The 13538-nt window shown below is 46.6% G+C and overlaps 1 protein-coding gene across 1 annotated transcript in view; it reads left to right on the forward strand.

Moving 5' to 3' along the window:
- Positions 1-13538, forward strand: part of DENND2A (DENN domain containing 2A) — a 58496-nt gene that overhangs the window by 10472 nt on the left and 34486 nt on the right. Inside the window, exon 2 of the mRNA XM_069003173.1 lies at positions 13218-13316. Coding sequence (XP_068859274.1) covers positions 13246-13316 — 71 coding nt within the window. The 5' untranslated portion in view covers positions 13218-13245. The remainder of the gene's footprint in view (positions 1-13217; positions 13317-13538) is intronic.

The raw sequence follows: 13538 nt of genomic DNA on the forward strand, positions 1-13538 counted from the left end.
GGAAACAGGAGAACTCCTAGAAACCCCAACACTGTGGTAACTGTATTTGCAAACACTGTGCCTCTCTAATATCCTTTTTGCTTGGGAAGGTGTATAAGCAAAGATAACTTCTTGCTAACCTATTTTCAGGGCTGAAATTTCTCCTGTGTCTTACTTATCTTTTTAATATGAATGCAGTGAACCCACTTAGGGAAGGTTTTTATTAAGTAGATGCTATGCAGTCTGAACATTTGAGTTATTACATGCAGAAGAGATGGGAAGAAGAATGCCTACTTGAATGCCAAACATTTTTTCTTACCAACCCAGAAGTAAATCAAGTATAGCATTACATAAGCTCTTCTCGTTCCTCTTCTAATGGAAGAAAACGTTTGGGGAATTTCCCCTGAAAGAAGAAGTTTAGGTTTAGTTTTCCAGTTATGTCAGTAGACATTCTCTTTTCAGTAAAGAAAATACAGTTATTATCAAAACATCCATTGTGTTCAACTGCTGATAACTGAGGCAACGTTGGGCAGCTTCTACCTTTGTATAAAGAATGTGGTTCGTGTGAGGAATATCTAAAAAAGTATAATCTAAAAGAGGGGAGATTTAGATTAAACATTAGGAGGAAATTCTTTATTGTGAGAGTGGTGAAGCACTGCAACAGGATGCCATGTCCCTGGATGTTGTGGATGCCCCGTCCCTGGAAAGGTTCAAGGCCAGGCTGGATGGAGCTTTAAGCAGCCTGATCTAGTGAAAGTTGTCCCTGTCCATGGCAGAGGGATTGGAACCAGATGGTCCTTAAGGTGCCTTCCAACCTAAAGCATTCCATGATCTAACTGTTCATAGAGTATTTAATGTATGGAAAATGTGCATTTGCTGCAGTCACCATCTTTTACTGGGGGGGGGGAACCCCATTGACAGACAGCCTCTTTCCTGAGCCAGATCTTCAAAGCTGAATGTGTAACGCTGATGCTTTTGGAACAGTGGGGATGGGAATTTCACAGAGCAGCTTGCAAGTCATCAGGGTGTTATACCAGGTGGGTCACCCTAGTGCTGGCCCTCTGCTGTGGGAGACCTCATCTCTTGCTGTGCAGGAAACCTTTGCATTCTTTTAACATCTCATGAGAACCTGTAAGAGTTGTCCCATCTTATCCAAAGAGGTTTTATGGACTTGAGCAGAGGGGGCTCTGCTTGTGTTTCTGTAGGTACATGTGTGTTGGGGATGAGCAGAAATGAGGTGAATGTGGAGGATGAAATGAAAGCCACACCATAATCACTGCAGTCACCTTCAGTGCAGCTGGGATTTCCCCTTGCATTGGACTGGAAATGGCATCTTTATAAGCATTTAAGATGAAAGGGGATGATGTTTATTGAATAGTTCAGCGGACAGGGCTTCTGCAAAGGGTTTAACTCCAGAAGACTCCTACTTTGATATTTTGTTCCTGTAAAAAGGGCTCTTGTGAAAGGCAGTCAGTGCTGACTGCTTTGTAGTAATGAGGTTTTTCTGTGCACAATAAACAGTATCAGGGCCCAGTTCAGCACAACATCCAAACATCTTGGGTGGAGTATGCCCTAGTGGTTACCCTGGAATACAAAACTTGGATGCAAATTCCCTGGGTTGGAAGCTTATGTACAAATAGCTCTGCTTCAGTTGTGAGATAAGGGCTGATGGAGACAATTGTGCATGGGTGCTCTGCTTTTGCTCCGTTATCCAGCAGTGTGATGTATGTGAAAGAAAGTAAACAATGGAAACTCAAGTCCTTTATGTATGTATTGGCTTTAGCACATCCCTTGGAAGAGAGCAGTGAACAATATGTTCTTGTTTGATAACTCTCCAGTTTCTAGGTTTTCTGCTGCAAGAAGCCCAAAGGAACACTTCAGCAAAGGAAAAAACCAAATCTCCCAAATAAGTGCTTTCAGTATTTCTCACTTTTGTTTTGTAGTTGGTTGGTTTTTAATTTAGTTATGAAGTAACTTTAAGCTTTTCAACAAATTGTACCTTGATCTCTCTGAAAGTGGAATGAACTTAGGAAGAAAACATTTTCCTTTTCTAATAGTGAAAATTTATAGCATTCATCAGTATTTGCTGCCAAGGCAGCATTATTGGTAGATTCATGGCCTCCCTAATAGCTTCCATGGAGCTGTTGGAGTTTGTTAGGCACTGCAGAATGACTAGGGACAAAAGACAGTGGAAATGTGTTAGGGATAGCATAATTATGTATCTTGTTTTGGCAGCCATTTTTTACTGCTTCCTTGCTGATCAGTTGGAGGAAGACAAAAGAATATCACTTGGGGAGGAAAATGTCTAGTAATAATGTTTTGAAAGGGATTTTTTGTTGTTATTTTCCACAGAGAAAATGAGAGTGATTGCTCACTTTTACAATAATTCATGACATGTTAACATAGGATAATCCAGATTTGGAGGGATTACAGGAGGCCTGTACTCCAGTCTCCTTCTCAGGTCTGAGCTCAGACCAGGTTACTAAGGGGCTTTGGTTGGCTCTCGAAAACCTCCAGTACTGGAGACAGCAGGGCTGTTCCAGAGCTCTCTTTTCCTCATGGTGAAAAGAGCTTTTTTATCCTCATAATGAAAAAAAAATTTTCCTTATATCAAGTCTTTGTGTTCCCTCTCATCTTGTCTCTCATCCCTCAAGAGAGAAACAGCCAAGGAATTTGCTTCAGGTCACACACTGTGCTACACCAATGGTTTTGTTTTTATGAGGAAAAAAAAAAAAGATTAAAAAGTCACAACAGAATGTGGAAACCTGAGTCATGTCTCTGAAAGGGACCGGGCACACAGGTCTCAGTTCAGATCTGACCTGGACACGCTTAGGTTTAGGTTTGTCAGTCTGTCCTCCAAGCTGCCAGATATGAGGAAGCTCTTTAGACATATGTAGATTAATTATTTCTTCTGGAAGTTTCCTTTTCAGGACTGTGATCTGTTATCTGAGGCATCTCCCACATTAGCAAGCTCTGCCAGCTCTGTGGAGCTGGATCTGGCGCCTGGTAAGCACCAGAGTTTACGAAGGTGCGGAGAGATGTGCTCTGGATTTCCCCAGCCATACCTAGATCTCTCTCCTGTTGCAGTCAGTGAAAAAGGAATGTGTGCTTAAAATTCTTTGAAAATGTTAGCTACTTCTACGGTCACAGAACCATTTAGGTTGGCAGGGACCTCCAAGATCACGGAGTCCAACCATTAACCTAACACTGCCAAGTCCACCACCACACCGTGTCCCTAAGCGCCACATGAATACAATGTGGAGCTAATTCAGTCAAAGCTGGGACTTATTTGGGAGTTAAGATAAGGAGATGGAATTGCAAGTGTAAGTGCAAGCCTAGTAGGAAGGTTTGTTTAAAAAAAAAATCTGATCCTTGGTTGTGAAAATGGGTCTTAAACTTCAAAGTCGTGTAGCCACTTTTGAAAATCTTACCGTTTTCTATTTTATTTATTTCTTTCCCTGGGGCTTTTCTACCACAGAAAGTGGCAGAAGAACATGACACCAAGCCATCATGATGTTTTGCCAGCATTTTTGCCTGGCACTACCAGGAGATCAGATCTTTTCTCCCCTCTCTTACAAAGTTTTATGATCAGAGGCTGTATTGAAGCCCTGGGGCAGAATGTAGGGATGGTTATCTGCATCAGACTTGCTCCTTATTCTCTGCCCTTGTCTGCTGGGGTTCTGCTGGGGTTGGGGAGCCTTTTAAGAGCAGAGGGTCGTTCCTCACGTTGTTTTGTGCTCAGGTTGCCAAATTCCTGGTTACAGAGAGGGTGTGGGCAGACAAGCAACACGGCGATGTGAGTTGATTTTCTCTCTGTTGGTTTCTTGTCCGGGCTGCCTTGTGCTGGTTTCCCCAGGCCATTGCCCACCAAACCCCCTCCTCTGCCAGGCCGCCTCAGCGCTTCCTGTGCTCGGGATCACCCTGCGAGGGAGAAAGTATCAAACCGCATGTGAAAGGGTGGAGGAGGAAGAGCGATTTTTCTCTAGGATTTGGGGGTTTTGGTAGGGCTTTTTTTCCCCGCTTTTATTGGCCACGAGTGCAATGACCGCTTAACCACAGGGACCGGGCTGGCTCCCTCCCCCACGCTTCCTCTCCCTGGCAAAGCAAAGTCGCTCAGATTTCCTCCCAGCACGGGCGGATGGCGGCTCTCAGCTGCATTCCTCTCAATACAAAAGGAAAGGAAAAACTGCTCTCTGCACGGGCAGATGGCCGACTGTTTCCTGGCAGCTCCGCTCCACTGTCCTTTTCCCCATTGTCCTGACACAAACACACGCACACATGCACGCACACACCCACCGAGAGCAGCCTTCCTCCTGGAAAAATAAATAAATGCAAGCCCTCTTTGCAGAGGTTTATTCCTCCGTGGAGCTGTGCAAGTTTCCTCCTCGTGATGGCTAAATCTTGGGCAGCTCACGTGCTGCCTGGCCCTGCTCTCTGCTCAGGAAGGCTGAGCGAGGGGATGATGTGCTGTACTGTGGTTGGAAGAGTTCCATAAAGAATAAGATCTGCAATAAACAGATTCTGCCTTTGTGATGGCCAAGATACGTGGGAGAGTGAGGGGGAGCAAAGAGGAGGTTGAACGAGCCAGAGGGAAGCGGAGTCTCCTGAACTGAAAAGCAATCTGTGAGTGACTTTTTGCTTGAGCTCAGAAGGTGATGCTTGATAGAGACAGACTGTGGTGGGAGGTCATGGACTTGGAGCGGGTACAGGAAGGTCTCATGGAGCATGCAGATGGTGCCCCAAGGTTGTGGTGATGGACACTTCAGGAAGCTGTGTGCTAAATCCTCATCAGGAGGGACAAGAGTCAGCATCCTGCAGGGTGAAGGCCACCGAAGGAGAGATTTGCTGAGGCTCCATTTGTCTCCCTGATGATAACTTATTTTAGAAGAAGTTGAGGTTCTTCATTTTAGTGCTCTCATTTCCTTTCTGAACGTGAGACAATTTGTCTTCCTGCCAGGAAACTCTTTGCAGAGTTGCTCTCGAATGGACCTCTTTGGGTCCCATCTATGTTAGAATAGCAGAGATTATCTCACCACATCAAAAATGAATTCCAGTGTGGTTCATGAGCTGAACACTATTTTTTAGTGACAGGTTGTTTCCTATGCTGTCAAATGTTTGGGTTTCTTATAAGCATAATAACCCTGAATTCTTTCCAATTCTTCTACATTAGAGGTGATTTACTGGTGTTGTAGGACTGGTATGTTTGTAACACAGCATTCCTATTAGAGAAGGGAAAAGCACCTACATCAGTTAGCTACACTGGTAGAAATGAGTATTTGCCAACTTATTTTTGACTTTGTTGGGGCCTGAAGCCAGTTCCACTGCATCTGCTGGAATCCTGTCTTTCCATGTGGCTGATAGACGATTCTGCTGGCAGATGTGTGCTTGTGTGAATCTGGGCCATATTTCTTTTGTTTTATTCTGTATTGACTACAGTCGTCTTCTCTGTGGGTAGTTTCAAAGCCAAACAAACCAGGTATGGATCACCATCTCCACTGATGTAATCAGCAAGCAGGGATACACCACCAGTGTCTTCTTCAGCCTTGACTTCAAGTAACTGAATTTTCATTTATTAGGCTCCAAAGCAAAAGCAAATACTATCAGCCCTTCAAAGGGGATGAGCAACCCCACTGTGTGCACACATGAGCTAACACAAGGCCTTAAGCACAGGGAGATGATCTAGTAATGCCAGGAGCTGTCCCAGAAGAGTTGTCCTCGACTCCTGCCCTCACTTCTCAGGGTCTTGGTCTCCTCATCTGGAATTACAGGGTTTTGCAATCTTTTTTCATTACTTCCTTGTATAAAGCATAGCCTGAAACACAGAATTGCACTAAGCATTGCAGTCATTTTAGCAGCCAGATTGGAAAATACTGAATCATTCTCTTCCTTTCCATGTGAATTTTTTCTTACTATTTGTTAACCTACCTGCAGGAGTGAAGGCTCATCATGTCTCTAAGCAAAGTTGTACAAACCATACTTGCCACCAGGATGAATGGCAGTATTTACCTCCTGTGCATGCAGGACTAAATCTGTGACTGGGAGCAATGAATTAGAAAATGAGTGCTTCTGCTTCTTTTGACAGGGTCATGTAACATCCCACAGCTAACCCTGAAAATGATGCGTTTTTCAGCTGAGGGTGTGTCTGCCAAGGAAACTGAAGAGTTGTCAAATACCCTTTGAGATGTTTTTTTTTTTTCTGTTTGTTATGAGTTTAGAGGGAAGAACAAAGAGAAAATAAGACAATGGGAAATGTGGGACAAGCTTAATAATAGTGGGTGCAACGAGCCCCACCTTTAACAGAAGACAATTCACATTGTGAGACCTTGTTTTTGGTTACTCTCTTCAGGTCAAGATTTTATTTTTGTTTCAGTCTGCACTTTTCCATGCTGAGCATTGCCTCTGGCTGAATTACTTTTGAAAGCCTTCAGCCAAAATGGTTCAGCTGTTTCAGCTTGGAGCCTGGGGAGAAAATTGTTGCTGCTTCTCCTGTGTTTAAAAAGAACATCAGGCTTTTCTTTTGCTAAAACTTATCCTATGTTTTGAAACAGAAGTGCAGTTTGGATCAGGAATTTGTCCTTTGCCATTCCTCAATCATCTCTATCCTAATTTTTCCAGGGCTCTGTGGGAAGAGAGTTTCAGCTGGCACATGATCAGCAGAGGTTTTTATAGCTACCTTGTTACCAGATGTGCTGTCTTTCCAGCTCCCTGTGTCAGGCAGGTGATGCTGGTGATGTCCCTGGAGAGCTTGACCTACAACCTTCAGCAAATGGCTGGTGGAGGGAAGTGATGGACAAGAGGTGAGAGTAGTTTCTCAAGGGTCCATCTGCTTTACTACAGAATAAGGACTGTCTCGGGATGAAGTTGAGACCTGGGGTGACCTCCTAATATTGCCCACAGCAGGGCCTGCTAGCTCCCTCCTCTCATTTCTGTGGGTTAACTTCTTTACAAGCAGAGTCTTGTTGCCAGCCCTGGCAAGGGGGATTGAAATTCAATGATCTTGAAGGCCCCTTCCAGCCCAAATCATTCTGTGATTCCTTCCATGTGCTTCAGTGCTCATTAGGTTTTCCCTGACAGGTGACTGATGTTGCTTTCTGAGTAGAAAACTTTTTGCTTCCCCTGCCTTTTATTTCTTTGCTGGTTTAGTGAACCAGGCAGCTTGTGAGCCTGTCCTAGCTTGAAAGGGCTTTACAAGCATTGGAGCTGATATACAGCAAAAGCAAGGAGGGAAGAAAAAAGTAGGCACACCGTTAGTCAATGGCAACCATCAGATGTGATCAGGCACAAAGGGCAGGGATGAGACCACCTTGCTGGCAGCCAAGGGAGGAGCAGGGCAGGCCCTTGAACCCTAGTAATCCTTTCAGTCAGATTAAAGACATGTAAGCAGGCAGAGTTGGTTCTGTGTGCTTAGAGAAGGAGAAGGTCAGTAGAGCGAATTATATCATAGAATTAAAGACATGGCATAACAAACATTCAGCACAGCTCTTCTGCACGCAGGCTGGGCACGGCGAGTTCCCGCATTCCTGGCATTGCAGCGTTGTTCCCCTGGCCTGGGGGGGGGCTTGCACAGAGACAGAGGTTGTGGTACATTGGTTCCACTTGGGGTTTTTGAAAATACAGTTTGTTTTGACACATGGGATTCTCCTGACCCCCTTGTAAGGCCTGTGGTGTAAGATATGATAGATCAAAGGGAAAAGTTAGGACAGAGTGGGGTGAGGGGAGTAGGAGGCTGTGTGGGATTTGGCTCCAAAAGATACTGTAGGAGTATGTCACTTCCCAGTCACTGGTCATTCATCAATATGTTTGCATAAGTTTATCCTGCTTTTTTCTCTTTAACAAATGACTTGGTCCTGATTATCTAGAATTACCTACAGTTAGGATCCCATTACAAGTGTGATGAGCTGAACAATCCTGCTGTTTGTGTCTTCAGTCTTCATGAGATTCGCGTAGCCAGGCAATCAGTGTCTGCAAAGAGGTCCTCTTTTGCCTTAAACCTTGCCCTAAACTAACCGTGCCCAGCACAGGATGGTAGAGAGCTGAGGTGGGAGATGGCAAGTACAGCCCCATACTCAGAATGCAGTCATGTAGAGCAGCTTGTTCAGGACATTGTCCAGTTGGGTACTGGGTATCTCCAAGGGCAGAGTCTCCACAATCCCTCTGGTCTTGGTCACCCTCTTGGTAGAAAGGTTTTTCCTCGTGAGTAAGCTGATTCATCCTTTCACTGGATGCACTGAGAATCCCTGTTGCTGTGGAGGTGGCCCATCTGCAGGGCTGACCAGGAGAGGAAAGAAGTGGACTTTGTGTAAGTTGCCTGAAGAGAAGCTGTTTGGGCCATCAGCTAGGAAAGGCTGGTGCACGTGTTGTGGAGCTCAAGTCTGAGAAAACCCTCGCCTTGCTGCTGGGTTGTTGTTGGGCACCTCAAGTCAGTGACTCCCCCATGGAAGCATCTTGTTTCACCAAGGGAGCCTCTCCTGGGTCCTGTTGCCCTTCTCAGCTCTGGCTGCATCCCTGCCTGGCTCATGTCCTCCCTGCTGTGCAGGGGCTCGCTCCCTGAGGTTACACTGTGCCAGTGACCTCAGGAAGGCAGCGTGTTTGTGCTGGGAACACGGACACTGCCTGGTGCTGGGGCTGTGCACGGGGCCCACGCAGTAGCTGTGTGTGTGTGAGCCCAGGCACGCATCCTCATGCCTGCTTCTTCCCCCAAAGGAAAACAGGCTCCAAACAGAGCAAGGGCTGGGGGAGGGAGCCTTGAAGGCTTTAACTGTTGGCTTCCCCTTACTCATGTTTTTCCTGTTAGTGTTTTGTCTTCTTGGCATCCTTCCTGTTCTTTATATATATATATATATGTATATATATATATATGTTATATATTGTTGCCTCCTTGTTGCTGTCTGCGCTGCACCTTTGTTCTGTAAAGCACTGGAGCAGGGAGGCATTACTTGAAGGCTGCTCGGAGATACTCAGTTTTTGTGAGCACCAAGGAGAAAGACAACATGTCTTTTTTCCTTCTTGGAGCAGAGTTGGACCAGCTGCAGGTTGCTCCTGCTGCTGTGAAGCCTTGCTGTTCATATGCACCAGAATTGTGTCTGGCATTCACTTGTGGATGTGGATGAAATTTTTGAGGTGCAGGGTAAACAGAGCAAAGGAAACGTTGAGGTATGGCCTCCAGCACGCAGCAAGGGTAATACCCGTCCCCAAACCACATACCTTCGAGGTATGCTTGGTTTATTCCCCACGAACAAAATGGCAAAGAAGGGAGGCCTGGGAGTCTTGCTGCCATCGCTGCCTGACCTTCTCAGAGACAAGGCTCCCCATGTATGGCCTGTGTGCTGGCTGTGTGCATTTCTGGTGATATGGACTGCAGGGCGTTTGCGCTCCCCTGGCTTTTGTCATCATCTGGTGGCTGCACCAAGTGCAGTGGGCAAAGCTGGCGTCTTCCTCTCCCTGGAGGTGTTCCTCTGGAAGCCTTCTCTGCCCTTTGAGGATGGGAGCATGCCTCTTTTTTATGCACTGGTTGCTCTGGAAACATCGGGTGATATCCAATGCCCTGAACCAGATGTGCGTACTCCGAAAGCGTTTGGATCGGAAGTGGGGAAGAGGGCACTGGGGAGGGGGGGGGGGCAGGAGGAAAACTTAAATTAGAAGAAAGCCAAACAGCTATTGCTGGAGACAGATGACTACAGCTCATGTCAAGGCTGTTTCCTGCATGCCAGTGATAGATCAGTAAACAAACGCCTCTTTGCGAACACAAAGCAGGCAGGAACTCTGTTTGGAAGAGAGAGGTCGGGGTAGGTCTCCCTTCACTTGGTAGCAGGAAGCCCCAATCACATGGCCCTGGGAATTGCGAGGCCGGGTGCATGTGGGAGATACGCTGGGAGACTTCACATCCTTCCCAGGGTCCAGCCAACAGGTTTGAGAGCTCCCTCCCCTCCCTCTTTCCTCCTGCCTCCTCCCCTGTCCTTCCTTTCCCGGTTTAATTTTGACACGCTGTCAGATGACTGCTTTGTTCCCCCAAACAATGGCAGGGATTACTGAATAAATTGCAGTGGCAAGGTTCTCCAGATGGGGCTCAGTATCTTCTCTCCCCTTTTATGGCCTTGATGTCCCGCTCCAGGATGTACATGCCAGGTGCAATGGTCTCAGGCTCAGGTTGCTCTGGGACCATGCCTCCCATTGCTGGTAGAAAGTTCTGGTGTGGTTTTTAGAGAAAGCAGCAACCATCAAGAAGTACCAGCTTGATGGATGTGTCTATGTCCTTGTCGGGTCTCCTGCTAACTGAACTCAGCCCTGCTTGTTTCTCCTGGGCAGTTTGTGGGGCCCTGGTCACATTGCTCATGAGGCAGGAAAGCAAAGCATTTCAGGTAACACTTCTCAGCCTCTGGCAGGTCGCCCTTCCCTGGCCTTACACACACACTCGTGCTCTCTTCCCACTGCCCTCCATCTCTTTCCCTGCTGTCCACACAACCTCATTACCTCCCTTGTAACAGACTGGGTTTGTGTTGGGCCCCTTCCATGTGCTGCTTTGTCAAAAACTCTCAGTGAGCTGTAGCAGGTCACAGAGATGCTCCAAAGAGCCTGAGCCAGCACACAGGGTAGCGTGTAGTTGATTGTAGGAGAGATGTGGGCAGTCAGGAGGAACAAGAGTTCCCTTTGCCCTTCACAACAAACTGTCGTGTTAGTTCTGGGTGCCTTGTGGAGCCAAAACTTGGAAAACAAAAGTAGATATTCTCTGTCTACTGGAGGCAATTTTCCATCATTGCCATCACAATTCCTCTGGTCACGTGTTGGCAATGCCTGTGGGTCAGGCCTTCAAGTTATTTCTATTGATCTTATTATTGGAAGAGATGATCATATCACCTCTGAAGCTCATCTGGGCTGATGCTTGGCCCCAGGAAATTATTTGACTGTTGGACATATTGAGAGATACCTTATTATTTTCTGCTGTTTCATTCCAGAGGTGTCTCATTTTCCCCTCATGTGTCTTCCAGTGTGTTTGGATAAATATTTACTCTTTTGAGCAGAACCAGCTAATGTGCTGCAATAATCCTCTAGGTGATGCTGAGGGCACCATGTGTGCCCTGCTACCCAGAGGGAAGGCGCAGCCACCCATGTATCTCCTAGGGATGACTTTATTCCCTAAGCAGTGAGTGTTGTCAGTGAGGGTGTCAGTAGGTACCTGGCTGTTGTCACAGCTTTGGAAGCTCCTGGACCACTCTTTAATCTGCCTAGTGTGAGTGTGTTCCTTTGGTTACTCCAGCCACCCTTGTGCCTGGAAGGGACAGACTTCCCTCTGCCCTTGGTGCCAAGTCATGCTGATCTGCTGCTTGCAGTGGTGCTCCTTTCCCACAAGACTCTTGCAGCACTCAGCAGCTGTTTTGTGGCTCACTTCTGCAAACCAAAGCTGATGGAGTCTGTCCCATCCAGCACAGATGAGGAAACAAGTGCACCTCTTATTCTGCATCCTCTTCTTTTCGGCCTGTCCCCCAGGGGGCCCATCAGGGAGCTGGCTGTGCTGAGCATCAGCGCACATCTGCTTGTACCCCGATGTCCATTTTCAAGGCAGTGTTTGTTAGGGGGGTGTTGTGAAAGGCTGAGAGATGGAGTTTCCTCATGGGGAAACGGGGTGATGTTATGAAGACAGAGGAGTGCATCCCCAGTGAATATTCGATGTTTCAGCAGAGCCACAGGGATTGTGTGTGTGGACACAAGAAATGTTGTTTTTCTTACTGCGAACGGCAGCGATGAGGAACTGCAAGGCACCACATGAGTGCTGAGAGAAGAGACTGTCCCTGCTCTAGGGGTGTTGTAAAGTGCAGAGCAGACTCTGTTGCAGCTTTGCAGGAATCTGCTTTGGCTGCCTGGGTGAGTCATTCTTTGGCCAAGGCCACAAGTATCATTAGTTTTTCATTATTTTCAATCCGTAACAGTTAACGGATAGATGAATAGATTTTGTTCCTTGGGCTGGTAAATTTTCTTGACAGTGTTGCAAGGCTGCTCTGTGTCTAGAAGTGAAGTGGGTGTTTGTTCCAGTTACTAATGAGGGAGAGAAGCCAAGGGGGTTTATTGTCTGGGAAAAGAGAGTCTGCTAAATGGTTAGCAATGAGCTGCCCCGAGTGTGTACACATTGAGTTGACCCAGAGTTCACTCCTCGCCTCAGGAACATTGCCAGTATGGAATAAAAGGAGGGAAAGAAAACTGTGAACAAACAAAACTGATTTTCCCCCACCCCCCTTTTTCCTTTCTCTGCCCAAAAACTTGAACAGTGGAAACGAGAGATCCTTTTGTTCTTTACTGTTTCTGGTGTGGTGGGCCATGTTTTTTTTTATGACAAGAGGCACTTGGTTTTGTCAAATGCCAGGCATGGCAAGGCAGCATCTGGCAGGCCAGCCGGCAGACAGATCTGAGAGCCTTTTCCAAGTATTGCCTACAAGATGGTGAGCCTGGTGTCATTGCAATGCTTTAGAGCAGGCAGACCACCCTTATAAGTGAGCAGAGATGGTGCTGCAGAGTAACAGAATAGTTCTATTTTCTGTTTAACAGAAAAGAGCATTGCAGTGCAATAAAATGGAGATGGAGTCTGTTGCATTGACCAGATAACAGTGGCACTCAAAGAGAGGGACAGTCATTCCATGAGTGCTAGAAATCATGAGGCAAACAGAATGACTCATTTTTGTGAATGATTTCTCTTATCCCCACGAGGAGTTCTCCTCTGAAATGAGATCAGTAGCAGGCTAACATGGCCCACCAGAGAGAAGGCCAGTGGCTGCAGTGCAGTGTCTCTTCAGGCTAAAATGTTTTCTGTCCCAAGCTGCAAATGTTGTGACAGTGTTATATGCCCAGCAACCACTTCAGACATGTGGCCTTAACACAGGTTGTTTTAAAATGGTTTTTGTTTTAGTCTTCTGCAAGGGGGAAAAAAACCCCCTAAATCTGCTGAGATTTTGACAACAATAAAAGCCTTCTTGAAATGTGCTCCATGTTTAAGTCAAGGTGCAGCAATTGATGCTGAATTAAAGACAATTTTTGCCCTCAAAATCTGTCAAGTCCTCACTGGGCTTCTGAGGGGTAATGCTATCACCCTTCTTCCCGTTTTGCAGGGGAGGTAGCCTAGACTGTCATCAGAAAGCTGTCATGTCTTGCTTCAGCTCCTCTCCTGGATTTCAAGGAGAAATGTGTGTGTAGAAGGAAAAGAGAAGGATGCTGAGCAGAGAGCAATGCTTCTTCCTTGTGTCTGTCCACAGGTGACCTGCTGCCCTGCTGTGTGCTGACATGATGACAGCAAGCAAGGCGGCCGATGTGAGCAGCAAGTCTGGGGGTGCTGTCTGCAAGTCTGTTGAGAGGTGAGAGCTTTCCCTGTTCCAGTGCCAGTGTTTATTATCCCCAACACAAAGAAAACCAGAGGAATGAAACCTTCCCTCTGCTGGGCACTGTCCCTCTCTCCTCCCACATTAAAACTCACTCCATAGGTCCCATCTTGTGATTCTGTGTATTACATCACTCAGTCAGACTTCTAATATTCCAGACTCACAGTGCTGGAAAAGGTCTGCCCCAAGGCAAGACCA

This window comes from Aphelocoma coerulescens, chromosome 1A (assembly GCF_041296385.1).
Source record: "Aphelocoma coerulescens isolate FSJ_1873_10779 chromosome 1A, UR_Acoe_1.0, whole genome shotgun sequence".
NCBI classification, from domain to species: Eukaryota; Metazoa; Chordata; class Aves; order Passeriformes; family Corvidae; genus Aphelocoma; species Aphelocoma coerulescens.